The sequence below is a fragment of the Aythya marila genome, assembly GCF_965140915.1.
Source record: "Aythya marila genome assembly, chromosome: 8".
NCBI classification, from domain to species: Eukaryota; Metazoa; Chordata; class Aves; order Anseriformes; family Anatidae; genus Aythya; species Aythya marila.
In genome coordinates, this window is record NC_139049.1 from 6,467,783 (window position 1) to 6,494,850 (window position 27,068).

At 35.8% G+C, this 27,068-nt stretch overlaps 1 protein-coding gene across 5 annotated transcripts in view; it reads right to left on the reverse strand.

Moving 5' to 3' along the window:
* The window catches only part of CAMSAP2 (calmodulin regulated spectrin associated protein family member 2), a 79,490-nt gene that overhangs the window by 12,139 nt on the left and 40,283 nt on the right, over window positions 1–27,068 (reverse strand). For 3 of the 5 annotated variants that reach the window (XM_082766384.1, XM_082766383.1, XM_082766386.1), the window contains exons 3-11: window positions 26,629–26,790; window positions 25,885–25,968; window positions 20,326–20,358; window positions 15,967–16,108; window positions 12,795–12,934; window positions 5,024–5,117; window positions 3,837–3,924; window positions 1,197–1,267; window positions 616–685 (exon numbers count right to left, since the gene is read on the reverse strand). In XM_082766384.1, the coding sequence (XP_082622510.1) occupies window positions 616–685; window positions 1,197–1,267; window positions 3,837–3,924; window positions 5,024–5,117; window positions 12,795–12,934; window positions 15,967–16,108; window positions 20,326–20,358; window positions 25,885–25,968; window positions 26,629–26,790 (884 nt within the window). The remainder of the gene's footprint in view (window positions 1–615; window positions 686–1,196; window positions 1,268–3,836; window positions 3,925–5,023; window positions 5,118–12,794; window positions 12,935–15,966; window positions 16,109–20,325; window positions 20,359–25,884; window positions 25,969–26,628; window positions 26,791–27,068) is intronic. The other 2 variants (XM_082766387.1, XM_082766385.1) reach the window with 1 other exon arrangement.

A 27,068-nucleotide genomic window follows, 5' to 3' on the forward strand; every position in this document is an offset into this window, starting at 1 on the left:
GCAAATAAAGTAATTAAAATGTTATATTCTATTTTATTGTGTGTGTTTTCTTCAGAGCCAAACGATGCTTTTTAGTAGTTTGGGATAAGTTCTGGGCACTTTAGGAATACAGAAATTACCATGCTAGATAAGAAAAGTATAAAAAGACAATTTAGATTTGCTGTATAATCCCTCACTCTGACTCTTAACATTTGAACTTTAGTTTACATCCTACACATGTAAAGTTTATGATGGGTCTAACTGAAAAAACAAAACATCCAGCCTGATTATTCTTACATACAGTAATACAATTTTTGATACTAGTGAGCTCTTTAGCAACGTGACTCTTACCTCATTTGGTTAATTGCAATAGGTAAGTGTAAACATATTTAATGCCAATAATTCAAACATTTAATGCAAGAATACCTCATCTCAATGTAAAAGACTGATGGTTTATTTCTGAAGCTTTTTTCTTATTACTTAGTTCTGAATCCATGATGCAGTTTTCTCTTTGTTTTTCTACTTCTGCAAGTTGTTACAAGATTTTGGAAATTCAAGCCACAATGGAGAGTTTACTACTGTTTATGACCAATACATTATCATTTTTTAAGCAGCTCTTATGATAGGACTACTTGCCTTTTTTCTTTTGGCCATGTCCCCACATATCCATCTACATAAGACATTGATGTGGACCTTCTGATGACTCCTAAGTGAAATTAAAATAGAATCCAAGGTAACTGCTATGAAAAATCATTTTAACATTATATTCTGTTGCTTTAACAAATTAGTTTATTTCACTACTTAGAGCACTGCAATGGCAAAAAAAAAAAAAAAAAGCTTTTATATTAAGAATAGAACAATCGAGTCAATTAATTTCATCCTGCATATATACTATATCCCTCAGAGAATTTACTATTGATTAAAATATACTACAAGTACTACCAAACATACTACAGATAATTGTTGCAACCCACGTTCCACATAATGAAAACAGAATTCAAATTAAAAAAAAATTACAACATGTACAAGAGGTACAAACACAAACTTCCCATTTGTACGTTTTGTGGATCACAGAACTCATTCACAAGCCTTTCATGTCAATCTCTCCCAGTAACTTCTGCTTAAACAATGTTTGAAGAAATATAAACAACATAGCAATATACTCAGAAGATGACACCTTGCCTCATTACCCTTTCTACACACTTGTAAATTATTACCTGGGACAGATGAATAAGGCTGCTGGGGTGTATGCAGTTGGTGAGGTGGTGTGTAAGTTGGACTTTCCAATCTATAAAGCAAGAGACATTAACTTAGTAGGAATACATCAAAAGCCATGTTACAAAAGGGCAGCCAGACTTCTTGTCCTGGGTCAACAAAGGAGATTTCTTTTTTAAGACAGGGGAGAAAGTAAGGTGTAGTTCTCCTCTTGAAGCATTACTTTATTAATTAGAAGGAGCATACTATGTTATTACCTTTAACTAGATGCAATGCATAGACACAAAGTCAAAAAGGTATTTCTACTACACGAATGGCCACAGAGCAGTGTTAGCATACATGTCTCCCGATGTACTTCAAATAAATGTCATTGTTAGAAGGTTCTCATTTTTAGTTTTGATTTTAGCGACAAAATAAAAATTGAGTGACTGCAGCAAGTAACACTCACTTGTTATACATGTCTCTTTTCAGTTGCTTAGCCTGAAATTTTCAAATTGTGTCTGAACTGCAATATGCACTAGGAGTGGATAATGGAGATTTTGCGACAGACATGACTTAATAAATAGAACAAATATATTCACTACTAAAACACTAATTACAAAGATTTTCTCTGTTTCTAGTTAAAACAGATTTTTTTGTTGTTCTTGTTCACAGAGAAGGTCTGTAATAGACTAGTTGTTTTAATCCAGAATAGGCTTTCATAATTCAGTGATTTGTGATCCAGGCACTTCTCAGGACCAGGACAACAAAGCCATATTAAGCCATAAAGACACATGCTTTTGAATGTAAAATGCTTGTAAAGAAACCAAACTTCAAAACGAGCTGAATTAAATTCTTTCATGTTCTGAATCTTGTTCACTGAATTTTAAAAGCACACTCCCAAACTCTCTTTTTCAAATCATTAATTTCAAAATATTTGTTTAGAGCTTTTATAGTTTACATACAGTATGCTTAGAAATGTTTCTGAAGAATATTTGTGGGAAGAATATTCATGTCAATTTAGGAAAAATATTGTTAGTTTACATTGTACAGGAGCATTTTCTATAATTATATATTACAATTATTCAAAATAGTTTCTTGTCAATTCCTGTTCTTTTGGTGTTTAAAAAAGCTACACATTAGCTAAATAAGTTATCTGCTTTAAATGGCACTTAAGATTTTTGCAAAAACTATTAAATCATAGAAGTAATGTTTATAGTTATCTTAAAAGAAAAGTATGCATTCAAAATTTCATCCAGCAGCCTTTCAAAATATGTTCTGCCACAAAGAAAATCTATACGCTTCATTTTCTCTCACAAAAAGACTGATTTTGGCACCATGACTGTGGCTCCATGGCAACCTCAGACACTGGAACTGCTCACTGCCTCAGACCCACTCCTCCTCTGCGCTGGAGCTGGCTCTCCGCTGGAGTCTGCTCTGAGTCATGTCAGTAGCTAAGCCAGCAGAAAATATTCACTTTTTCTGACTGTTTTGTTTTTTTTCTGTCAGTGTACTAAAATGACAACATCAAAAGCTGAATCAGACAGGACCGTGCAGTTGGGACAAGGAGGAAGGCCAGGACCAAGCCATCCTGCTGTCTCGGCTGATGGGGAACTGCAGCCTGTGTGTTTTACATTTCTAGCATCTGAAATAACTTCTTAGGTCCCTTCTTTGTCATACGATGCTGTGAAGTAACACCAAGTTGTATAAAATACACTGGTTAATGAAGGAAGATATAGCTCCTTCTCCTACTTATGGATTGCTCTCATAATCCTCCAACACCAAACCATACCCATCACTTGTAGAGAAACTAAACAAGGGTTGTGATGAACTAGTACAATATGCTTTCCACCAACCATACAAAGCTCACAATGATTTTTATTGTATCTCTGTATGTGCCTCGGGAAACAAGGAATATTACAAAACACTGGTGGCAACTTACAGACTTGATAGTTAAATTTGGAATGCTACTGGTGTGTTTAGGAATTGAATTCAGATGTTTATCTTAGAATTTTCAGTAAGTCCTCTTCATCTTAGAAGCCAAAATTATCTGCAGACAAAATGTACACATTTGGATAAAATGTGGATTTATTTCAATGAAAATGATACTTTGTTACTGACAGAATTTGTCAGAACAGGGATGAGTTCTGTAGGACAAACAAAGGAAAAAACGAAGTGTAAAGTTCTTAACTGGACTGCTTGCAGGGGCTTTGCAAGGTGTGAATGGGTTTGGGAACCTCTCTTTCAAAAGGTATATCCAAAACTACTTTTTCTCCTGGCATATATGCTCAATTTACATGTGAAACACTTCAGATACACACAGTAAAAAGATTCAGGATCAAAGCATTTTATGATTGTATGAAATATAATTCCCTAATTCACAGTCAGTACAGATTCCTAAATACAAGCAAACAAATCCCACCACAAAACGAACGGCTGAACAGGATAAGCTGGGTTGGCAAGAAAGAAATTTGCTGAATATTCAATTTAATTCCTAATTTTATTCTTGTGTCTGTTCAGGCACAATCCATGAACCTTTGTCCTCAAATGATAAACATAATGCATTCACTATGTTCCGACCAGATCACTGAAAGTTTTCCTTTACCCCATCAAAAGAAAGACTGAAAGACCATGAAAGAGTACTACTGCTTCTCCAGCATTACCTGGCTACGAAGTCAGAACCACATGGGCCATCCACATAATTTCTTCTGTTAGCATTCATACTGTGAGCAGAAGCTGTCTCTTTCCCAGCTGCCAGGAAGAACAAAGCTCAAGTTATCGTAGTTTAGTATTCAGTTAAAATCCACAGCAGAAAAGCTGTCTGAAATAACCCGAATTATTTCCAAAGATTTAAAACATTTTCAGAGACTCCGTTATTTGGATTAAAAATGAAGTCACTTCCCTTCAGCTCTACTTTCTACGAAGTTCCCATATTGACACTGATTAAGACAATAGAGAATGAAAAAAAAAAAAAAGACTAGGTAAGGCAAAAGGAAGAAAAAATAAAAAAAATGGTAAGAGACAAAATTAAAAGTAAAACCATCTTTTTTTTTTTTTTTTAATAATAATAAAAAAAACTTATTCTGAAAGAAATTGTTTTCCAATAAAAGTTTTTTCTTCCCCCAAGCCCTTAGACTTAACATTCCAGCTAGGAAACAACATTTTGGTCACATCCTAAATTAGTTAGCAATATTTTAAGAATTTAAATCATAATTTTGTGTGTCATAAAGTATATAAGTGAAAAGAAAGGTGTTAAAGCTACACAATGAGATTCTCTTCCTAGTGTTTGGCCACACAATCGTACTACTACTATATGAATGTTTACATAACCATTACTCTATACTTACTAACAGATCTCAAGATCTGCTTGAGAGATGCATTTTTATATTTAGGAATTTACTGAAAGAAGCCTGTGCCTTTGCACCCAGGTGCAAAATGCAAGCCTACAGTTAACTATTTGTCTGCTTTCCCTAGATTTTTGTCCCTTTCTCTCGGTACCTTCTCCTCAGCAGTACAAGTTTTCAGGCTAAATTACATTCTTGGCTCATTATGTTTGTAATCCCTGCATGGACATAAATGGATTCTAGGCTTGTTTTGGTCAGGAAAATTTGCAAGTGATTATACCACAATAATTTAAATGAGGCTTTGGTAATAAACAACAAAATCTAATTATGATTTATAAGATAAGATGAAGATTAACATAGGACAGAGTACATAGCTCCTTCTTTAAGGGGGTGGTACACTGCCAAATCCCGTTAACTAAAATACTCACTGTATTTGTGAACACTATGGTAATTTGAACACATACATATTAAAAACATACACATTAAAACCAATCCTTTACAATTACCTTGGGGATGCACAACAACACGAGGTTGTACAAATGATGGCTTCACCACTTCAAACCACCAGAACAGTTCTGCCATGAACACCATGTAGTTGCTCTATGGAAATGATAATAAGAGAAATGTGTGTTAAAACATAAACCTGAACTACAAACAGTGTAATCAACATTGGGATATGCCTCTATTTCACACAGTTTACATTCTCATCTCTGTTACTTCTGTAGAAAACGAGATCAGTCAGAGTGATCTGTAGTACAACTACCTGTAACTTGACCAGATCGTAACCGTTTGGATCAAAATGTTTCATAATGGGCATACACTCGGGCCTGATGTCTTGCAGGCAGGGTAGAGAGGTACAGGATGGGTGGAAGAGGATGCCTGTCAAACAGATTAGCCATGGAATTTTGAGTCTGTGTGTCAGGCGTGTGATTTTTGCCACATTAAGGAACATCTACCCAGATTTCCAACTCTTTACAGAACAAAACCTAACAGCAATGTTTGTTAAATGCAGGCTGGTTAGAATGAGGTTTTAGCTCCAAAGATCTGTGCACACTGAATGGACTGCTGATACATCTGCCTTCATATTTCCAGCGATCCCCTTTCACAGCTACGAAACACAGAAGTACTGGAGCTGTAAGGTTTAACAGAGGAAAAAATAAATGAAAAGGAAGAAACAGCTGGTGATACGAACTGCAACAAAAAAAAAAATCACAGAGGAAAAATAGGCAGAAGCAGTAATAGCAGTTTCCGGTGCAAGAGTATATTGTCTATAATACAGAGGAGCCTGAGGGCTCCAGCAGGCACACACTCGTGCCACCAGTGCTACAGAGGCTGAAAATCTGAACAATACCAATCTCTATGCTTTAAATTGGGAAACCACATTTAAACCATTTTGTTATTTAAAAAAAAGGTCTTTCTGCAATAAAATGCAGTAATATCTAGCTAACAGTGCTTACGAGTGCCCTCAGTCACTTTTTTCACATCATTAACACTGATCTATGTAGTGTACATATATACTTCAGTGTATGGTGTAGGGATCACTCAGATGTTGCCAGTTGTTATACACAAGCTACAAATAGGCTAGGAAAACCCCGTATCTGCTTACTCAGCACAACAGAAGCTGAATGAGGGAAGATTCACAGCAAAGTCGTTTCCATTCAAACAAAATGCTAAGCACAGCGTTTCAGTATGACACATTTCATTAGGAAAGAATATACATAGAGAAAAAAAAATCAAATTCACTTCTGAGACAAAGTTTGATCTTTAATATTACAATTTCAATGCCAGCTATTAATACTTCCACTCTTCCCTCCCCTACAAGTTTTACATATTTAACATGAAATATTTTTACTATAAAAATAATTATAAAATATTCTAATTGTAGCTTTGTTCCAATCTAAAATAGTATTGGATTTCAGTACTCCAATTTCTTATTTTTATGTTGAGATGCCACATTTAATAGTGTGATTATTTCACGAAGGACTAAGATATTCCTTCTGAAAATATTTTCTGTGCAGTCCTGAACTACGGAGTAAAGATCCTTTTTCCGAAAACAAAACTGGTATTTATTGAAGAAAATATAAAAGTCTGGGCTGCACAGCTAATTTAGAATTATATAATTTAGGCTACTTTAGATGTTTCACGGTGAAACATCATGATGGAAACTGCATTTACTCTCAAGTCATTTGTAGTCAGAAAGAAATGTTAACAATTACCAAAGGGGAAAACAGGTGATCAGTTACTTAATTATTTTGGGAAAAACAATGTGTTTTCCAACCCTGCTACCAAAGGCTGGAAAGGATGTTATTTCCACAGATTTCACTTTGATTATGCCAACGAGTGTTCTAATAGTTTGTCACATGATTTTCACAGGCATGTATACACAGAAATACTCAGAAGCATAACAGGACTTTTAGATGTAGAGCTTAGGGATATGGTTTAGTGGGGACTGTTAGCATTAGGTCAGAGGTTGGACTCAAAGATCTTGAGGTCTCTTCCAACCTAGAAATTCTGTGATTCTGTGACTTTAACAGTTAAAAAAACAAAAAACAAAAAACAAACCACCACCACTAAGCTCTGAACAGTTCAGACTGGCTGAAAAATACTGAACAGCAGATGGCAGACATGCAGCTTCATAGATGCCTTTAATTGCTAAACGTCCTGATTTTTTTTTTCAGATTCATATTTCTACCTTATTTGCAGATTGGTCATTAAAATTGCATGCAATAAGGTATACTACTGCTTAAATTTTACCTATTGTATCTTCTGGTTGTACAACAAAAATTCTACCGTTTAATAGATTTTGGAAGATTTTGACAAAAACCTCCCTTATTTTGAATATAAAATCTAAAGTCGTTACTTGCTTTTGTATGAAAGGAAGACATAAGCTAGCTTGTTTTATAAAAACATATATGGAAAAGATAAGTTCTTCCTTTTAATATCCCTATTCCCAATATAAGAAATGGAAAATACAGAAAACAAAAATAGTACGCCCAATCTTGCCACACAAATAAATCACTTGTAACATTCATAGGTTTTAGATCTGCACACTTGGGGAACAACTACAAGTTCATGTATTCTAATGATACAAATCACCTATAGACAGACTAGAATCCACTGGATTTGAATGGAAAAGCAGCCACAGATGCATTTAGGAATGTTCTCAAAAATTTTCTCATAAAAACATACTGTAAAATTCACATCATGATGCACATTAAGCTGTCTGCTCTGCAGGCCAGGAAAGCAAGCTACCTCAAATGCAAATCCATAGTTGGCATATTATGAAGTGTCAATGTAGATGCATCAAGACTGAGGAAAACTGGAGTGTTTCAAACACTGTACAGGTCCTGATTATTGGTCTGTGTAGGATCTGTGAGCTACAAGTTTGTCCTATTCCCGTCACAGGTTAACGAATGCCACAAGTTGAAGATGCCAGAATGACTTATTTTAGAACAAAACAAAGAAGCAGGACAACGCGCCAATTAACATCAGTGAAATAAAGCCCTGCTGCTACCCTTTAAATAATAAGTGAGGAACCAAAGGTCCCTCTTGTGAGGGAAATCTCTTAAAAAAAAAAACACCAACCTGCTCACCAGCTGCATCTTCCTTTTCATTCCCGATCCGCAATCCTTTTAAAGATGCCAGATGGGAAGCCAGTCCCGGGGCAGCCTCCCACCACGCAGCCCAGCCGTCCCCAGCCCAGCAGCTGCCTTGCCAGCTCCTGCAGGAGCCACAGGCCTGACCCTGGCGGCCACAGCCTCATCTGCACTGGTTCGCCAGGGAGGGAAGGCTCTGCTCGTGGACAAAGCCTGGCCCTTAATTTCTACAGTTAATCTCTGTGATGTATACGGGTATCTCAGAGGAGATGGGGCTCGTTTACAGCTCCTGCTTATATGGTTAGCAAAGTCACCTTCCACTTCACATGGGCAAGAGCACATACTCAGAACTGCTCACACGCAATAGGTACATTTATTGTAGGCTCTGGAACCAGGCTCTCTCCATCTGGCTTACCGGGTGACAGTGCAGGTGTTGATGCTGCTCTAACTTCATAGCTAAGTGCAAAATAAGGCACCTATTCCCTGTGCTTGTTTGCAATGTGGTAACAGCTGAGACTCTTGCCCACATTTAGGTCAGAGGAACACGCTTCTCAGAGGAATGGCAGCAATGGCTCAGGATTGTTTCACTTCACATTCAGAAAGCTTTTGTTCTCCTGAACTGAAGTACCCTCTTCTGCATGGGTTTGGGTGAGAGAACTCTGTGGTTACCAGAGAAAAGCAGCCAAAGAGAGGTGGCACGTATGATGAACAGCAGCATGTGAAAGCCTCCCCAGAACTGAGAGGCTGCAGAGACTCGTGGCCCTGTCAAACCCACAAGAACCCGAACACTCAGAAGAGCAGGAGCTGGCTGTCCAAGGCCACCAGCACACACCATCAGCCTTAGGGTTGTATAACCCTAACCAAGGAGGCAGGAGCTGCTATCTGCAAAGACTACATGAACACACACACACAATAACAAGAGAAGGAGCCTCTCGAGAGATTTTTTGGACACCTCCCTAAAAGCCACCAGTGAGCCAGTAAGACCCCTGCTTCGGGAGGCCACTGGGCAGGCTCCCAAGTGCTGCTCCAATCCAGTAAGAATAACTGAGCTGGTGTGAACTGTGTGAGCAAATGAATGTGCTGTGTGAATAGCTATCTCCTACTAATAATGGATTTGTTCTCTTAATAATAGCAGTTTAATTAATAGAAGGTCTTCTAACATCACGATCTGTCTCTCACCCTGACTCAATCCTCTACCAAGGAAAAGCAAATGCACAACAATATGTGTAGCACAAGCTGAGGATCACTATTTACAGCAAACAAACAAAACCCAATCACGTCTTTGAAGGCTTAGATGTAGGAACACTTACAACAGGCAATAATTGTGTCAGCTGATTCAATGCCAAGTTCCTATGGGAGCTCTCAAACCGTGGTAAACATCAGAAGATTCAAGCTCTCTCTCTGTCCCCTCTTTGATAGTGAACCAGCTCTTGGGTCTGGGCCCTATGGACCTCCAAGAATAAACCGGCAGAGAACTCTCTCACACATCAAGAAGATAAACAAATACAGCCAAAGATGGGTTCTTCCTCTTTTAGAAGTACTTCCAACGGATATCTCACATTACAAGGAGAACAAGTGAGATGTCATTTTTCCTTCTATTCAGAAACCTTACAGGACCCTTACAACATCCATCATATACACACAAGACCTTTCCTTAATGCCCTGATACTACACACTATCACACTGCAGTGCTAATCAGTTTCAGGGCCAAAGCAACAAAGAAGCCTTTACTGTCCTCAGGGCAGTTTAAGCTCCCTGTAAAGGCACTCCTCTCATTCAAGTTCTAGTTCTACAAACTCGTTCTCTGGATTGGCAGAACACGTGCATCAACACAGAGGTCGCTTAAGATTTCAGAGCTACGTCATCTCCTACATACAAGTAAAGAAAAAAAAAATAAAAAGTGCTTGTGGGATAAAATTGCTTACAGAAGGGAAGAGGGATGATCAGGGCAAAAAAAGCAATGCACAAAACCAGAGATCTAAGATTTTGAATTCTTTCCTTTTGTTAAATGGGCAGGAAGGATTCAGAAATTACTGTGATTATTTTTGTCATCTCTCTCTACTTGTATTTCCCTGTCTCAAAGGAAAACAAACAAGAACCAGCATGGCCCCTTAGCAGTGCCTCAAGCATCCATGGAATGTATGAGTAGCCCTGCCCTTGTAGACATTTATGATGAATTTCACAAATGTATTTTTCCTGGTGGAGAAGAAATGGGCAAGCGAGGAGCAACAAAACTTACTTTCTGGCTTCATTTGATTATGACACATTAAAGTTGTCTAGAAACCCCGACAAAGCCTATTTTTCCTCCATGTTAAAAAAGAATAAAAAGTTTCATCTGCTGCAAAAGCTGAGAGCCTATACCAAATGTTCTGTATGCTTGTTAACTGAAGTTTGATATTAATCCAACTTGGCTTCTGTACTTTCTGATAGGGAAGATACAAGTGGGCACAATCAGGTCAAGACCTGCACCAGATTTCCTTACCATATGCTATCCACAACCTACCTTGATTCAGCACAAAGCCACAGTGCAGTGCACCCAGTGAAGAATGTAAGGTAAGCTCTTTGTGCTTGACTACTTTAAAGAGAGAGAGGCTCTGCTCCCTTCTTTTGGGACAAGCATGAAGTTAGGATATCTAGCATAATTTCTAGGACCAGCACGATCATTGCAAAAACTCAGCTTTATTTTATGTTTTCCTGAAACTTTTTCCAGTAACTTAGCAGTTTGGTTCTCTTGTTATTTCTGTCATCAATATGAGAGTGTAACAGACTTTTAAACTAAAACACAGTGCCACCTACTGTGCAGTATGAGTCACCCTGAAAATACAAAGAATTTTTCTCTGATTAAGACACCTGAAAGCGTGCTGCTAGAAAACCTAAACCTTGAAATTAAGTACTTTTTGCAGACCAGTATAATTCAATGCGTAATATTTAAAATATCTGTTTGCAATACAAGTTTTTCCAAGTGACAATGACATTCACTGGGGAATATACACATTTATTAAAACCTACTCTAATCAGATGCACTGGAAAGCTTAAAAAGAGCTCCTTTAACTGTGAATTTATTTTGAAAGCAAACTACTTCTTAACACAGGAAAAACAGAGTTTATAGCACTAGCCAAAGTTTCCATGCCAAGGTTTAAAAGAAAAACTTGGCAGCCCTACTCTGTAGCATTTACATCTAAATAAGCATCCACACCACAGCAACTTGTAAAAACATGATCACAAAAGGGCCTTCTAGTTCTAGAAATTCTCCAAATCTTTGGAAGAACTCTAAAGCCACTTTAAAACACTGTTCAGAAGCAGCAAAGTTACTGAGTTTGTAGCATTCTATCAATGTTAAGTCTGATGCACTGAGATATCGACATTTTTTTTTTTAATTGATGCTTCGTAGTGGCTTGTGAAATAATTCAAAGCAGTACTATAAAGCAACGGCATTATTAGTTTTTATGGATGAAATTGAAGACAAATGAATTCCATTTATTTCAGATATCGGCAAGCAAAAAGAAATAATCAAAATCCAGTAGAGGACACCTACTCAAGATCTTCCAAAATATTTGTAGGACCGTATGTTGGAAATACAGACAAGAGAGACTGCAATACAACACACTTTTTCAAGTATGTAGATTACTGTACATGAAATTTAAAGACACCAAAAGCTCAATGAAAACAGCCAGTAGACAGCTTTGCATACACGAAATAGAACAGCAACGGCTAAGTAGTCTAGACTTTACAGGGCCTGGACCTACTGCCCTTACTCATCCTGGCAGCTCATTACTAATTTGCAAAGGATTAGGTTCAACCCTACAGGAGACAACAAAGCTGTATTCAGGCTTTGGCCTCTATGACTCAGCTTGTGAGGTTGCTACAAAGATCATAAAAAGCAGTGAAATGACCCAGATATTAAGAAACCAATTATGTACCATCTGCAATGGATATGCTGACTCCCTAAAAATAAGATTTCATTCCCTAAAGGCAGACCAATAAGAATCTTAAGCAAATGAACAGTGTTTTACATAGAAAAGTCTTAGAGAAACACAATAATGAAGAATTAAATTTACAATTAGACAAGGTATAATTCAATTATTCTGACTTCCCACACAGCTTAAAAATTATAGGATAACCAAACAAAATCCTTTTTTTTTTTTTTTTTTTTTTTTTTTAACTTTCTAAAAAGAGAATAATCTTAGAATGACTAAAAATGCTTAATTGCTTGTTCAAACATCTGTGTGTGGGACTTGCATCCCTGCTTGTATTCCAGGCATAAAAACAACAGATTATTCAACGAAATTAACTCAGGAGAGCAAAAACTGAAAAACACAATAAAAACCCCAACCAAAACTGCATATAAATATAGCATGTTTACAAAAGTAAAAAGTCTAAGATTAAAAAACATAAAATTACAGAGTACATAGAAATGAATAGTGATGGTAAACAATAATTCCATAAACAACTATTAAAAAATTTGTGTTTTTGTGAAAGTCTTAGAAGTTACAACTAATGCAGAAGGTGTTTTAACATCCTGCTGAAATCTGTTGCATGCTGTACCGCAAAAAGATGCAACATGCTTTTTCAGTCAGTCATATAGCAATAGATTAAAAGGCTCTATATACCACTAGAAAACAAAACAAAACAAAAACAAACAGTCCTGTGGACACTGCTTGCATTTTTTAATTTTTGTTACCTTTATTGAAGAAGCTGCATAGAGCATATCCTCAAGACTGAAATGGCAACACTGATTAAGATATTCCTGACAAAATTCTTGAATCAACTGCAGATTATACAAGCTGTCAGCCAAAGACATCGTCTCTTTCAAACAAATATCTAAAAAAAAAAAAAAAGAAGCCAAGATTAGATACAGTGACAGATCTGCAAAAAGTAATTTTCTTTCGATGGATTCTAGACCATCTTCTGGATAAATGAAAACTTGATTTTTATTTTGTATGTCAAGAGACTTATTTTTCTATTTCAGAACTGTAAGAAATAACAATGTTATATTTAATCTTAAAACAGTTTTGTAGCTTTAGATATTTTCTAACCTTTTTTAAATTTAGATTTTCTCTATACAAGTGCATGCTTTCTCACAAAGTTCTCTTTGCATAGGGAGCATACTTTAATGTTATTAACTCTGAATCTTCACAGAAATGCAGCATCAGTTTAATCTTATATATTTCTGTTTGTGGATTTGGATGCTTGAAATGAGTTTTCAGATAACATGATACATGAATTACCACTCCATGTTTCAAAGTGCTATTTAAAGACAAAGCAGTAGATAGACTACTGTGGTTATACAGTCTGCTCTGAATATTATTTATACCCAGCTAACCTCCTGCTCTCTTTTTATTACAGCTTCTTAAGAGACTAAATAGAAAAAAAGACAGCCCTTGTAAAAAAGAGGAATGAAGAAAATAAAAGAAAGGAGATGTACTTGGAGAGTATGCATTGGTTTTTATTTCTAAAGCAACAGTGCTCCAGCTCAGTGTTGCTGAGCTCCACTTAACAGTTTTAAAGCGTGTAGGATACAAGGTTGCTTTGGAAGGGAACTTTGATGCTAACAGGATAAGGATTCCCATCCTGAGGGATTCAGAAATTTTCCATCACCCCAACCAATCCTGAGTATAATACTGATAGAAAAAATATTTGACTAAAGTGACCAAAATAGGATTAAGTTTAGTAATGCAAATTCAAACTCATGCATTTTAACCTAATAACATTCTAATGTGATTCAGTAGCTGAAAGCCATACAGAGTAGCAAGGCATTGTGTTTTGGCCAATGCAGAGATTGCTGATGAGCTTTCAGCATCAAGTAGCTATGAAAGAAGCAAACAGGATGCAAACACGTATCAGAAAATATATTTCTAGTAGTGACAGGGAAGCATTGTAAAAGGCAGTACTAAGGTGTCAGTCAGGATTCCTGTGTACAATTATGACCATCCATATTCAAGAAAGATGAACTGAAACTAGACTGGTTACAGAAAATAACTATTAAGGATAATAACAAGAATGGAAATCCACATCACAAGGGGAAATGGAAAAGGCTTGATTCAGTAGCCTGGGCAAAAAGACAAAATGAAACAAAACATATCAGAGGGGTAGATGTCAGATTAGGACAAGATATTCAAGGCAAAGGACACTGCTGGAAGAACAACAGATGCACACAGACAGGCTACAAGCACGTTTAGGTAGGAAAGAAGAATACGATTTAAAACTATGTAAAAAGTGGAGCTCTACAACAGTCTTAATAAGAGTACAGATTTTAAAAAGCTAGGCAGTTTTATCATAGAGCATGAAAACGTCTTGCAAAGGATTATATAATTTTGAACAATAGCCAATTTCTTGTCTGACTGACACACGAAGCCCTTTATAGTCTTAGATTCCTAGAAGGAAACCTAGATTTGGAAGTTAAATAAAGACATTATGAGAAGAAAACACCTATTTCAGAGCTCTGTAGTCTGGTTCCTTTTTTGCTTTCTTTCTTTGTTGTTAAAGCATTTTAAAGTATTTTTGCATATGCATTTGCTACCTGCTTTTCTCAGTTTCAATGCAGAACAGAATCTCAGCGAAATGTAACATGCATCAAAACCAGTATTTAAATACAGGGAAGATGTGCAAAGTCTTTTACGGTGCTTCTATTTGCTTAGAGTATCTTTGAATTTACTTCCGAGACAATGACATGCATGTTTGTATGTCTTTAGGGAAGGACACTCAACAGACATTAAAGCTAAGTTCAAAGATGACAAGTGCCTTGTTGTGTTTCACTGTGCTCGAAGTCAGAGGCTGGAGGAATCTGCTGATAAATAAATATGTCATCCTGCAGTGGTATACAAGGTCCTTCAGACAGTCCGTATTTTCAGTCATGCAGTAAGAAGGAATGAGGTGTTACCCAATTTCAACACAACCCAAGTATTAACTTTTCTGTAACCATATACAATTGTATGTATTTGGCTGCAACATTTATGTAAATTGAAAGTTGTATTTTTCAAAATTCACAGGCCAAAGAAGAATGGAGAATGCATGCATCTCATTCTCTTTCATCTTCAACGCCTACTGTGCTGGAAGCTCCCTATAAAGCAGATGTGTATATGAATTCCATATTCCAGTACCTTTTCAAGCTTTATACCCTTGCTCATAATTCCTGGATTTCTCAGGATGCTTATGTACAAGTGTTCCCACGACATCAAAGGTATCATGGACAGAACATAGGCAGAAAATGACGGGTGTTAGCTGCCAAGACATTTTACAGCTACACGAGGCTCTCAGTTGCCAAGAGGAAGATAGGAGTTTAACCAGGCTGCAGAGCAAAAGAAGATGAAGCTGCTCATCCTCAGACAACTGCTGTTCCAGAACAGCACAACACCATTAAGTTCTACACTATATTCCTGTTTATCAATATTATAGGTAGCTATCAAAGAAGCCCTGAACAGGGAACAACTATTTGCCACACAGTGCAGCTATGCAGAGCTTGTCTACCTGAAAGCCCTTCCATGTTTTATAACTGTAACTGCTCAGATTCACATGAAAGCACTTTTGCAGCTTCAAGAACCAGAGTTTTCCAGATGGTTGCAAGTTTCATAGCATGACAGCAAATGTGTTGCCACAGTCAGATCTGCAATAATATAGTGTAGTACTATTATATTAGTGTGATAACATAAAAGTAAACGCAAGATGGAAGGATACCTTGGTTCTTTCTATTTAATAACACATAGGTACCAAGTAAATACTGAACTTGTCACTGCCACACTTAAATTATGCCTCTTCTGTGTAGTATTTTATTACTTTCCTTGACATATATATCAAATACAGACATTTCAGCTTATGCAGACACATGTTTACAAGCTGAGACGCGTTAGACATACCCTCCAGTTTAACGATATCTGGACAGTAGAAGTGGATCAGGGCTGCTAAAGCACAACCATCTGTACCATCTTTCAGCAGATTTTCCACCAATGGAATGCAGGGCAGCTGCTTGAGCAACGTTTGCTCCTTCCTGTAGCGAGCCTACAACGTAGAATGAAGAGATTAAGAGAGACAAAGGCTCTGAAACATACGAAGAAACAGGTTTGTATTGTAGGTTTTATGCTCAGTTAGTGAAAAAGGAGTATTCAATAAATAACTTAAAATTCTCAGTGTCAAATTTCCTAGAACTATTCACTTTATACCTCATTTTGAATGACAGAAATAACATGTAAGAGGAAAGGTGCCTACATGCTAAAATTGAGGCTTTCTTTTAAAACTACTGAACTTTGATGATCCCTGTATAGCACGCTAAATTAAGTATCATACAACTTCTTTAACATCCAAGACATCACTATACAATCAGAAATTCTCTCTATGTAAACACAAGACAGACCATTAGCTGCTGTAACTTCAGTTTACTGCCAACTCATATGACCATTAAATTAAAACACCTAAGAATCTTTCCCAAAATTTCAATCATTGATCTGACTTAATGGCAAATTGAGTAACAAGGAAATCTGCATCTGTTCAACTACATTTTTATTACTAGCAAGTGTGACTCTAAGCAGTGGTAAACACAGAGAAAAATTAATGGTCAAGCGTGATGGCCAGGCAGTGGTCCAGGTATAAAAAGGAAACAATTTTAAAAATAACTCAGTATATGAAGAGATCAGTAGCTCAGAATACTACGAGAGCATTTACCTGAAGCGAATAAATTTTTCTGGTTTTCTTTTTTGGGCACAAGGGGGCAAAGGGCTTAGGGCTAACTTGAAAAAAAGTTATTTATCATTCTTAGTTTTGTTTCATGACTTCAAAACAAATGGAGGCAGAAGATTTTAATGTGTTAATATTTAGTTAGACTTTTTTACAATGGTCCTGAAGGATTACTCTTTCATTCATACCACAGAACTACTTATGATGCCAAGAACGCTTCAGAGTAAATTTTACACTACTTTCATTCAAATGCATTAAACTGGCAGTCGCCCTGTGGGGATTCTGAGAAGTCTTAGTGGATGTAATTCTGCCTTGCAAAGCTGAAGCTGGAAGTTCCTATCTCCTACCCTCGACCTTTCAGTCGTGCTGGAGCAGTTACTGATGGGGCTGTGCGGGAAGAGTTGATCCACGTAAAACATCTCTTCTCTTTTGCTTCTGTAGCAACTGAGTAGGGCAGGGCTGGAGGTTTTATGGGTGGAGTGGGAACTGTTTTAACTAGCTGTACTGGGAAAAAAAAAAAAAAAAGGCAACCCAGGGAACCACAGACTAACCAACCCTGAAGGCTATACTTACTGCCACTGCATCTCTGTGGAGGATCACATGGGATTATTTGTAGTGTATGTCAATGTCCTCTAACTGACCCAAGAAGCACAAATCTAGCCTGACAATAGCAGACATCAGTTCTAGGAAAACAAAGGGCTTGTGTTTGGCTCTGAGAACTATCACTTTAACCAAGTAACATTTAAAATAAACCGGATTTAGTCTTTATTTCATACTTGAAATGGACTGGTATTTTTGTCATGTATTTTTCATGCTATGGTAAAGATTCACTAACACCAAACAAAACCATGGTAGTGTTTCATGCATTATTAATACTGTTTTTCTCATGTTAATGATACTTCCTACTATTTTGAATGAAATAGGCCAATTTTGCTTGCACTGAAAGGTTCTTCTTTTTCATTGTTTGGAAATACACTGACCTGCTGCCAGGAAAACCCTCTAAGTTTCAAATACCATGTTAATATGTCCCTGTACTCCTCACCCCCCAGTGACTGGAATTAAGTGCTTTACATATTATGACTTAATTATGAAAGAATGACCAAAAATATGGGATACAGATAGACTCTAACATTATTGTCTACCTAGTCCTGTATATTTTATATATATTCTTCTAGTACCTTTTTAATGGAATATTTGAAAATGTTTTAAAATTGATAATACAATCACCTGGTACAGTAAATTCTGTCAAAGTCTGTCATTTTAATAATGCCTCAAAGAGCCTGATGAACAGTGCCTACAAATTCTGGAAACTGTGTCAAATCATTAAATTGGACCTAGAAAGAGGACTTAATTCATTGCAGACAGTAGGCCAAGCACATTACTTCAGGAAAAAGAAACTAATAGAACCTGATATACTAGGTTCATTAAGGTATAATAGGCATCATGTTTCAATTTGGTTGAAAAGATAAAAGAAATTATACCGAAAAATAAAAGACACTGTTAATTGCACTGCATTTTTAATAAACTTCCTTTTCAATGAAGTCTTCTAATCAGTTGCAATGTTTGCTAATAAATATGGATGCAATAATGCAAGACACAAACCTCTGCATTTATTATAATCCTATAGTCCTCTTTTAAATACAAGCGCTCACACGGGCATCTTATTCCTGAGATTCTACAGAAACCAGCCTGAATTAGCATCTTTGAGCTAATTCCACTGAACAAATCTAAGTATAGTTTAGACACTGCCATATAAACAAAGTCAGCTAAAAATGAACTGAAAGCACATCAGCTACCCTGTCAGAAGTGCTCATGTGTATTCTGAGGTTATTAATAATGAACACTCTGATCCATTTACCATATAGTAGGTAACATATTATAAATTTACTCCTCTTTTCAGCTTTTCAGCTGCCTGTGTGCTCTGGTTTATCTCACCGTAGACCACTTGCACTATGCAAAGTGAGGAGATGAGAAGAATGGTGGAAGTGTTAGAACATCTGAGCCGCTGCCTTCCTACTGTACTGTCAGTAGGCACCAGGGTTTCTGCTGTATCCCTTCTAAACTAACAAGTTCAAAGTAAATTAAATACCTCTACCTCAGGTTGTTTACGGACAACTGGCAGGCAAATTTAGGTTATAGTTTTCAGCATAATATTTTATATTTGAATACAAATTCTGTGCAATGAATGAATGATTAGTAAACTAACACTGTAGGCAAAAACAGAACAAAAACATTCTGAGATTGCGCTGAAGTAGCCCCTTTGTTGTATGCATGGAACAAAAACCAAAAATGTGCTTAATTTTCTGTAGTATAAGTGAAGGCCACGGGCAGCTGTTGATTTATTTTTATTTTTTGCATTATACCCTCCACTTAATTGTGCTATCTTAATTCCAAAACAAAATTCAAGTTCTATACTGTGAAGAGCAGAGTCTTTGTGTGTGTAAATGTCACAACTGTAATACACAGCATTACAGAGAAATTGCATGAATAGCATCGCCTGTTATGAGCCTAGAATACTGATTAGTCTACTGAAAAGAGTACTATTTTGTTTTATTTTTATATTTTTAAATCCAGATACCAGGTAATTTCTGTTGCTGTCTACATGCAACTGTCTTGTTACTTATTAAATTCTCCTTGCAATGTATGAACAATCTTTTACTAGTTAGGACAACAAAGACTTGAGGTACTGCTAGGTCAGTTATTTGGTAATCCTTAGATCAAAGATGGATCGGGATCAGTTCATTGGAATTCAGACCAGAAATATGCCATTCTGCATATACCTAAACAGCTGACTATTTTGTTCCCAGCCAAAGCACGGGTGTCTGTCCATGATAAGATATTATACATATTGAAAAACCTGTGGTAGAATAAGTAATAGCCCCTTACATTTGATGAACAGTAATGAAAATCCCAAGGGAAAAACAGAGAGAAAACAAATATTAACTTTATATTAAAACATTAGTATTATTAAAGTAACCTGAACAGTTACTTTTTAAATTAAATTATTGTCTAACTAGCAGTGGATTGGTTTGGGTTACTTTCTTTGGGGAGAGACCTACCTGAAGTCAGCTGAAAAGTTAGGGGATTCTAGACAAATGTTGTAATGATTGAATGTTGTTAGAATAAAAGAAAATTTGAGATTCTATATAGTATTAATGATCAGAAATATTTTCTGCAAGGATCTTTTTAAAATGGTCAATACCAAATAGCTTATCTTTACTGGAACTTTATGGGAAAGTGTTTTGCAAAAAAAAAAAAAAAAAGAAAAGACAGGAATTAGTAAGAGGTAGTACCATCTTATACAAAACCATAGAGAACTTCACCGCTTAAAAAGTATTTCCTTATCCAACAACATATCTTACATCTATTTTGCACAGATTACCTTGCAGAACAGGGTTTCGTATTACGCACACCTTTGCAGAGCAATCTCTTACAAAATTATCTTGTAGAGATAAATGAAATGAGTAACTAGACCAGCATGACATGGACAATGCCATTCCCAAAATAAGCTAGTTGATCAAAGTGAAGCAGTTGGGCAAACTTACAGGAACCAGTTTCCAAAACCATTTGGTAGGAGACTTCAGAGGAAGCAGTAGGAAAAAAAGCATAAAAGCAGAAAGCAAAGGAAAAAAAAAAAAAAAGGAACAATTTATCAGATTTCATAAATTACTTTTACAAAGCAATTTTCTTTAACATTCTCAGTTTTGTAAAACATTGAGTTGTAATTTAATGGTAAACATTAGTGCACTCTAACCTTTGTGTATTGAGCTCATTAGCAGAAATAATACTGGAGAAGTAAGTATCTGCAATCTTTGTAGATCAACGTTATAATTTTCCCACATGAACAGATAAGATTGTTATATCAATGCAGTTTTATTAAGCGCTTTCACACATCTAATTATACTCTGAATATGCAATCTGACTAAAGAATTCATTTGAGACTTGAAGCCATGATATCACAAGTATCAAAATGAACTCCAACAGCATAGATGGGGAAGCAGGGAAGCTAAAGCAATGAAAAAAAGGTATAAACACACCGTAGTACATTACAACCACTTGCAGTGAAGTTTGCATTAGTTACTTCAAAGCCAAACAGTTGTTTATAATGTTTAAGAGTATTTTTAAACAGTCATATAAGTTTTCATAACAACAAGAGGTGCAGGCAGTTACAGTTTTGCAATGGCAAATCACATTAGCATCAGCTGCATGATGTGCAATGATCTGAAATGTAGATGGAATTTGGGCTACTAGCACAGAAGTGGTCACAACTGGTATATGCAATTTTAAACTGATACACCATCAAAAAGTACAAATTATAAAGAAAGTTTTACAGGTGTTAAATTTGACCTAAAAGCTTAAGATGAAGCATACCGAAGTTGGTGGATTTTTCTGTTAACTATGCAGACTAGCCTAGAGTAACATTTCTACTGCTCAGGAAAAAAAGAGAACATGTACCAACATTAAAAGTACACCCAGAAACCCACTCTATGTTATTGTAGTGTAGGAACCAAAAATATTTTTATTTGTAGAGAAATATTCCCTGGAAATAGTGAAAAAGTAGTTTTAAAACTCCGACTGCTAACAACTGCATAAAATATCAAGGTTCTGTAGAATACTGCACTTCATAAAAAAAACTTCAACTGTAGTGATAAAAAAAGCTTTATATAAAAAGTTATTGCATAGGAAATGTGCACAGTCCTAACATGACTATTCTCAGCATTCTTCCCCTCTATTCCAATCAGCTGTCACAGTGGAGAATCCCAGAGCCACTTAGAAGAAATGAACCAAGAGATGCATCTTAATGTATGGGTCTACATATTCCAATCACACTCAAGTAACCACTTTCTAGAGGGTTTAGTTTCTCTTCGACAAACTGAAATCCAGACAATTGATGGAAAAAATACTTGAATTTTAAAAAAAGTATCTGCTTTAACTGCAATTGGGAAGTAAAACAAAGACAGGTTTTATGTAAATGAACTAAGATAAGATCTGTTCTGCCTATCGTTTTACTTAAGGTTGATATGAATGATATTACTTGATTTAGAAAGGCAAAGCATAGTTCAGACTTCCCACTATTGGTCCAGTCTGCACTCAAAAGGTTTACCAACATCTACTCAATGATAGGCTGGAAAAAAAAATAAAATTAATTTTTAAATATTTATTTCACACAGCTGTTTCAATTCCAGAGCTTAGTTCTCCATAATGGCACAAACTGAACTAAAACCTAGCAATCTGATACACGTTTATCTATTTAGCTGGAATTATGGTTAAGATGATGAATATGCTTCAAGAGGCTGAAAGACTGAATATTATCAATTTTTAATTTGGAGACACTACAAGATGTATAAACATGTATTTTGTAAAGGTATTAAAGGGGAAAAAGAAAAGCTGAAATCTCTTGGGCAACGCAGTGGGAATTCAATGGCTGTTGAACTCGCCCTTTATATCAATTTATTATACTGGAAATTATTAAAAATTGGTCAGTTACTACAAAAAATCTGAAAAGATTGACCTGACTGACCTCTCCCAATACACACACACGTATATATATATTTAAATAAGGCAAAAATAAAAACAGTCCCTTGTGTGAAGACCTACTGTCTTATAGTAATATTGCTGTTGTTTTTTGTTAAAAGAAGTTTTAAACATGATTCATGCTTAAAACATGATTTAAAAATGGCAGTCATGCCCTTCATCAAGTACTTGTTTCTGGTCTCTTCCTTGCACCATAGTTAGTATTCATGCAGCTGTGCATTAACCAGATCAGGAGGCTGACCTTGCTGCAAACTCTTCTTGACCAGTTAGCTTTTACTAGCAGTGTGGATTTATGACACATTAAATCGTGGAACTATAGTGTTAGAGTTTTACCTTCACACAAAAAGTTGCATTGTTTAAACTAATTAAAAAAATGTTTGAAGAATTCAGGTCTTGGATTGAATACACTTAAATTTGTTTTTCACATGGGATTTGCACTGATTGGGCTCAAAACTTGTAACTAAGACCAAGTCAGTCTCTAACACAAAAGCAGGGACAAATAGAAGGTTTTTTTTGAGAAAGCTCTGATTACACTGAAAATTAGTTTAACCAGTGCAACTGTACATTCACTACATATTATTCAACGGAAGCCTGAAAACCAAAGCTACTACAAAACTTGAAATCCTAATTCTGAAAGAAGATGCAGAGACTCTACCAGAAAAAGATGAGATTACCACAACCACCGGCAGATCAAGATCCGCAGAGGACTACCTGGAGCTAAAAATCATACATACTCCTTCCTCTCTTATCTTCTACAGGAAGCTAGCAGCAGAAGAAAGTGAAGGAAAACAAAAGCAATCTCATAATCTGTTAACAGTGTTTTTGTCTACCAAGAAATAGATAACAGGTATATCTTACCAGTTATGTTATTTATGTATATGACACTTTTTTTTTATATATAAATATACACTATATACTAGATATACTATTGATTGTGAAAGGCTTACAGCAGATTTGCAACAAGATAAGGCATTACGGTCAATCTATTTTTACAACTGATAAATTTAGAAATTTATCACAGTAGAGATTAGAAAAGAAATCAGAAGGCTACTTATTAACTTTGTTTTAGCTTTCAGATACCTAAGTTTGTTGCTTCTCGGCCAGAAATTAAAACTAAAGAAAAATTTTCTCTAACCACTAGAACAACCTATTCTTCCCACGGTTATTTGGCCTTCCCTCTAAATCTGCAGATGAGACATTCTTCATTTAAATTTATCTTGGGTTCAAAAGCTCACCACATTTTAGAAACTAATGCAATGGCAGCCGCCCCTTTACTTTAGCAGAAATAGGTGGAAATTTGATAAATACTGTGAGATACAAAAAATGGCTGAGATTTCCTAATAAATTAGCCATCAGTTGAATAGATCAGTGTTTCTCAAAGAAAACCTGGAATAAAATAACCGAAGTTGAAAACACACTACCATCTACCTGCATGAATGAAAAAATGAAAAAGTTCAGCAATTCAGTATCCTTAAGTACTTTAAAATCGAGCTTACCGAATATTCCAGATGCTAGACTTACTTTCTAAAGGCAGAGTCCACTTGTCATTGCATTCACTGAAACCTCATGGTACAAATGATATGTTGACTCATTTTCCCAAGAACTTATTCCTTTTTTTTTTTTTTTTTTTTTTTTTTTTTTTTTTTTTTAAATTGTAGTCTACAAAAAACTGTTACTGGCAGACAAGACATCCAGGGGTCAACCTGAGGTTTTGCCCACACTAAGTCTTTTAGATAACATAAAATAATACAGAAAATACAATCCTCTAACACAAACCCCTAGAAGCGAATGCTTCACATGACAATGTAATCTATATTGCTGAATCTCACACTGAGTCAAACAACCTAACATGCACCTGGGATAACACTATCTAAAAATCAGTGTCCAGAAGGCCTTAATTACAAATTTTTCTATGATACGGCAAGTGTAGCATGATTTTGCTGTTTTGGAAATACATCCATACATTGGCCAACAGAATAGGGCTGTGATTGTTTTAGATATTCACAGTTCAGAAGAAAAACTCCACAAATATATGCACCATCTTTAGGCATTTTTTTCTTCTATTGGGTTTATTTATGGGATAGAGTTATAGCCTATAAATATCTTTCAACAGTTGAAAGAACAATGACATTATAAACTAAAAATTTAATCTTAATATTCTTAACAAAATGCAAACAGTAATAAGTGAAAATCAACAATGATTTAACAAATACAGATAATTTTATGTCATTGCTTTGATAATGTTTTATTTCATATGCCACTCTTTGCCACAGTAAGACTCCCATGTGCTTTGGATTTTAAAAATTATTCTAATCTTCCAAAAATGACCTAAGCAATACATAAAACTTCCTACTATTATCTTCAAGGAAAAAAATAATCACTAGAAGACAGAGGATCTAACTTGCTTCACATGCCCAGTTTGTTTTATTTTAACTTGAGAAACGAACCCGTCAAGCATTTAGTATTCTCAAAACTTCTATGCCATTACTGAACACAGTAACACATGCATCAGGGTCTCACTACAATTGTAAGGAATGCTGTTTTCTTTTGCTGAGTCACATACCTACTGATCAGCCTTCATCATTCCTTATGTTTAAAAAGAAACCACAAGTGCAAGAACATTCATTGCATCTATGCTTTTTGAGGCCGGACTTCTAATCTAGCCAGGTAACCCTCAACTCCTCCGGAGAAGCACTAAAAGGGAGCTAGCTGCTCACAGGAAAACAAGACCAGGAAGGGAACTAGGATTACAGTCTTTAAGCAGACAGGAAATCTGTTCTGCTTTCAAATGCAGGGATAATACCAATGGGTGATCTAACTGACTATCCCAGTTTTCCCCAGTAAAAATTATATCACAATAGGGTAAATAATCTCCTTCTGAAACAAGCAATTCTATGTATTTTGGAACCACATGCAAGCCTTCTACATTTCAATGGATATAATGCTATTTAATTAACTGAGCTCCACAAAACCAAACCAAACAAAAACTTGTTAGGAAAGGGTATCAAACAATTTTATAATTTATATAATAAAACTTGTAATCAACCGGTATCATGGATCACAGCAATGCTTCCCATGATGCCACAAACAGATTTATCTCTTCTGAGATGCATCTAACTCACAACGGTGAACACTAAAAAAAAACATGAATAAAAATATGCTTTTCTTTTTCATCTTAGTTCCAACTGCAGTTTGAATTCATTAACTTAATAAAATTCCTTAAGACCAATATAACTGATGTTTCCCTGATACTGAAGATTTATTTGTTAAAAAGGGCAACAGGAACAGGAAGTGCAAATCTACCATTGTTACATTTAAAATAACCATTTCATGGAAATCATTAAACTAATAACAAAACAACTGAAAAGGAGATGAACCTCAATGATCCTTGTGGGTCCCTTCCAACCCAGTATATTCTATGATTCTATGAAAACTAAAAGCTTTCTTTAACAAACAGTTAAAAGTTCAATATCTGCAAATGTATGTCTGCCTATACATACCATATGCAAGTAGTTTTTGTTTACAGATAAATTTATTCTTGTTAAAAGCATTTTAACTCTTACACCTACCTTTTGACCTCCTGCAGATTCTGCGCTGTGATGCTCTTTTAGTTTTTGCTCCTGTTCCATTATGTCTTTCAAATGTTCATTTACCTGGAGACAAAACAGCTTGTCAGTGGTCTAACAAACTGTAGAAATTGCAAGTTTTCTAAAGGTCTGTAAATCACCACCAAGTTAAATGAAAAGATTGAACACTTATTTCTGACTCTATAACCCTGAAGCATAACCAGCAAATGTCAATGTTTCAACTGCATTTTAGGTCACTTGCTGTTAGCTTTACATTGTTCAAACTACCCTGTCCCTTATTATGCTTCATCACATTTTAAGATTAAGAGTGTGTTGCTGCCATTTGATTAGATTACGTGGTGAAGGTAGATCACTTCAAGCAAAATGCATTCAAATATAAACAGAACACCTTGCATGACAAATTACATAATACAAAGTCAACTCTTAACAGGGCCAACAAGGGACCCTCAACCAACCATCACAGAATATCAACAGGATAGTCAACGTGTCAATGTCATAGGTAGTATTACTGTTTTTTATTTGAACTTGTCATTCATCTTGTTCACATAACGCATTTAACTGATTTCTGCAAACTTTGCTTTTTACTATCCACACGCAGCAGATGAAGCCACAATCTGCATCAGATGCAGTTTTGATAGACCTAGGTACATACATCTCCCTATCCACCTCTAATTGAATTACATGGGCTACGAAGAAAATCACAGCTTGCTTTTCCCATATACATACCTTGTTTATCCAAAACATGACAGCATCCTCAATGTCATAAGGTAGATCTGTAGCTTGGAAGAAGGATGAATACTGCTGAGTGCATGCAATTACTTTCTCAACGCTGACCATCTCTACAGTGTATGCCATCATAAGAGTATCGATCATAGCCAAGTGAGCACTCTACAAAGAGAAGCAGGAATGCCTAATCACTTTCTTACTTATTGTTTGCAAACATACCCAGACATGCACAAAGACCGTAACTGTAAGAGCTATAAAGTTTGTCTGTCTTTCACTTTTTGAATCAAAGACAAATGATAGAAATATGCATAGTGGATTTGAGAAAGCAACACAAAGCACAGGAACATTTACTGAAAAGATATTGCAAATTAAAATAACTTGTAGTAAAATCAATAAAAATTAATGAACTTGAAAGAATAAGTAATTTTTATGATTCAAAC